This window comes from Penaeus chinensis, chromosome 21, assembly GCF_019202785.1.
Source record: "Penaeus chinensis breed Huanghai No. 1 chromosome 21, ASM1920278v2, whole genome shotgun sequence".
In the NCBI taxonomy this organism is placed as follows: domain Eukaryota; kingdom Metazoa; phylum Arthropoda; class Malacostraca; order Decapoda; family Penaeidae; genus Penaeus; species Penaeus chinensis.
Genome location: NC_061839.1, coordinates 14,336,209 through 14,338,708, shown reverse-complemented (window position 1 = coordinate 14,338,708; position 2,500 = coordinate 14,336,209). Strand labels below are relative to the sequence as shown.

At 36.3% G+C, this 2,500-nt stretch overlaps 1 protein-coding gene across 1 annotated transcript in view; it reads right to left on the bottom strand.

Annotated features, from left to right (window-relative positions):
• Nucleotides 1–1,455: 1,455 nt before the first annotated feature.
• Nucleotides 1,456–2,500, bottom strand: part of LOC125036721 — a 2,368-nt gene continuing 1,323 nt past the window's right edge. The window contains exon 3 of the mRNA XM_047629556.1: nucleotides 1,456–2,500. This exon is cut by the window's right edge and continues 791 nt beyond it. Coding sequence (XP_047485512.1) covers nucleotides 1,828–2,500 — 673 coding nt within the window. The 3' untranslated portion in view covers nucleotides 1,456–1,827.

Genomic DNA, 2,500 nt, shown 5'->3' with positions numbered 1-2,500 from the left:
TTTCGTCTGGTCTGGTACTTTTATCTGGTTCGGGGCTATCTATCACACACACACACACACACACACATATATATTCATATATACATATATATATACATATACATATATATACATATTCATATATACGTATACATATACATATACATTATATATATATATATATATATATATATATATATATATATATATATGTGTGTGTGTGTGTGTGTGTGTGTGTGTGTGTGTGTGTGTGTGTGTGTGTGTGTGTGTGTGTACACAGATTTGCGCCTTTCTGATATACCCACATATAACTTACTGCCAAACAGTTTGGGATCAACGCATAAAAGCTCTTGAATACCCTCATGTGTAGCACAAAAACGAAGGCTAAAGAAGTTACAAACGCACAAAGGATTTGATCTTAAGCTTTTGAAAATTAGTGAAATAAAGGTATATTGTTTTCATACATGTTTTTGAGTGTCTAGATGTCGTGGGAAGTGTTTAATTTTGAAGTAAATTAGAGATATTTCATAAGACAATGATTTACTGAATGTGCCATTTGTGTCCCTTCTCAGTCAAACAGCGTTTTTCGCGTGCGGTTTTGTGAAAAATATTACAACAATTCCCTCCTTAAAAAACGAATTAAAACAATACCTGCTATCCCAGTATAATGATTATTGATTTCCCTTTCTTCTGTCTGTTTGTGTTATCTATATTATGCTCATAGTTCACCCTTGAACTAGCTTCGTAAACTGTCAGGTTAAAAAGCTTATATGCTAAATGATACATGTTTATACTCATGCGATATATAATGTATGATTAATACCTATATTATATGTAGTATATGTCTAATGCTCATTAGATAAGTTCTATATGTATTTATTCTTAAGTTCTTACATTTCCTAAGAGAATTGTACGCATGGAGGACCTAGCCATGTTTTAATATGTTGCATGGTCGGGTCACGGTCCACAGTTTTTAGTTATTAATTTTGAACATCTTGGTAAATCGGTAACCAGTAAAATGCAAAGAAAAGTAGGAAACAAGTTAATTAATTAACTTATGTGCGGTATGATTTAAGTTTTATATTGAGGGGTCCCGAGCCAGGCCCCAAGCTCTAAATTCATCCCGGGGTGTAACGCGAAAAGGGAAATGGCTACCGATTGATATGCTTTTGGTTTTAGGATATTTTTTTAAAAAATGAGTCTTTTCTATTATTAAACATATCAATAAGTAGACTTAATTTAATCACTGACATTTTTCCAGGTGGTGATGTTCATCATCAAATTAATATAAGTAATGGTATCTAGAAACAACACTAGAAGCGCCATCTACAATCTATTATAATATCATAAATGATGAAAGCACAATTGATAGTTAAAATAGTAATAGTGTTTGAGATATGAAATGTAATAGCACAAGTAATAAAGATAACAAAATAGGAATAATATGATGAATTGCAGGGAAGTTAAAGAACCTACTATCACATAATAATTTATTAATAAATACCAGTTCGTTAGCATATTCAGAATAAATATAATAAGTTAATTAAATAAATTAGTGACACTTGGTCAATAAATATACAGATTGCACATACAAATGTGCGCTTTAGAAAAGTTGTTTCAATAAATATTTCTCCTTAATCTACACAATCGAGACTGTCATCTTTTCAAATATCATTTACAGGTTTGTTGACAGGTCTATTTTCACGCTACCATGAACCACGCGTTCAGAATGAATACAATGAATTTGATGAATAAATTAGCAGTATTTAGTTATACAATGTACATGCTTTAAATAAATATGATATGATACATTAATAAATAGTTACTCTTAATATACACATGAGAGACTTAGTCATCTCTTATAACATTAGTGAGGACGCACTGGAAGTTGCCCTTGCTCAGGCTGCCTTCCAGCGAGGTGAAAGCAAAGACCGGGATGAACGGGAACCTCTTGAGATCCAGCGACAGTTTCTGCAGATCGGGCAAACACAAGAGGGATGTGAGGGCCTGAGCTGACAGCGATCCAGCACCCAGGAAGATGGATCTCAGCCGATGAAGATTGTTGTTCTTCAGGAATGTGCTAAGGACCGTGTCAGTAAGAGCATCTTGATTGACGTCCAGAACAAGTGATTCCAGTGACTCGTTCCCGGACAAAAGCCTTTCCAGGCAGGCTGGCTGGATCACCGCGCTGGACAGGACGAGTTCTTTGAGTTCCGGGAAGGCGATGGTGTTCTTGGAGAGCAGATGGTCCCCAGGGTTAGAGGATATGTTGACGTGCTTCATCTCCAGACGCTGCAGGTGTGGGCAGTGTTCCTGGATGGCCTTGATAGTGTCCAGAGAGATAGAGTGGTAGGTGTATTCTTCAAACTCCAGTTCCAGTTCCAGCAGGTTCTTGCCGAGAGCCTTCACGGCAGACACGATGAGTTCTTCGGAGACAAGTCGAAGGTTCAAGGCTGTTAGTTCCTTAAATTCCGATAGAACATCGAGAGACGTGACTGATGGGTCGAAGCACTCAATCATG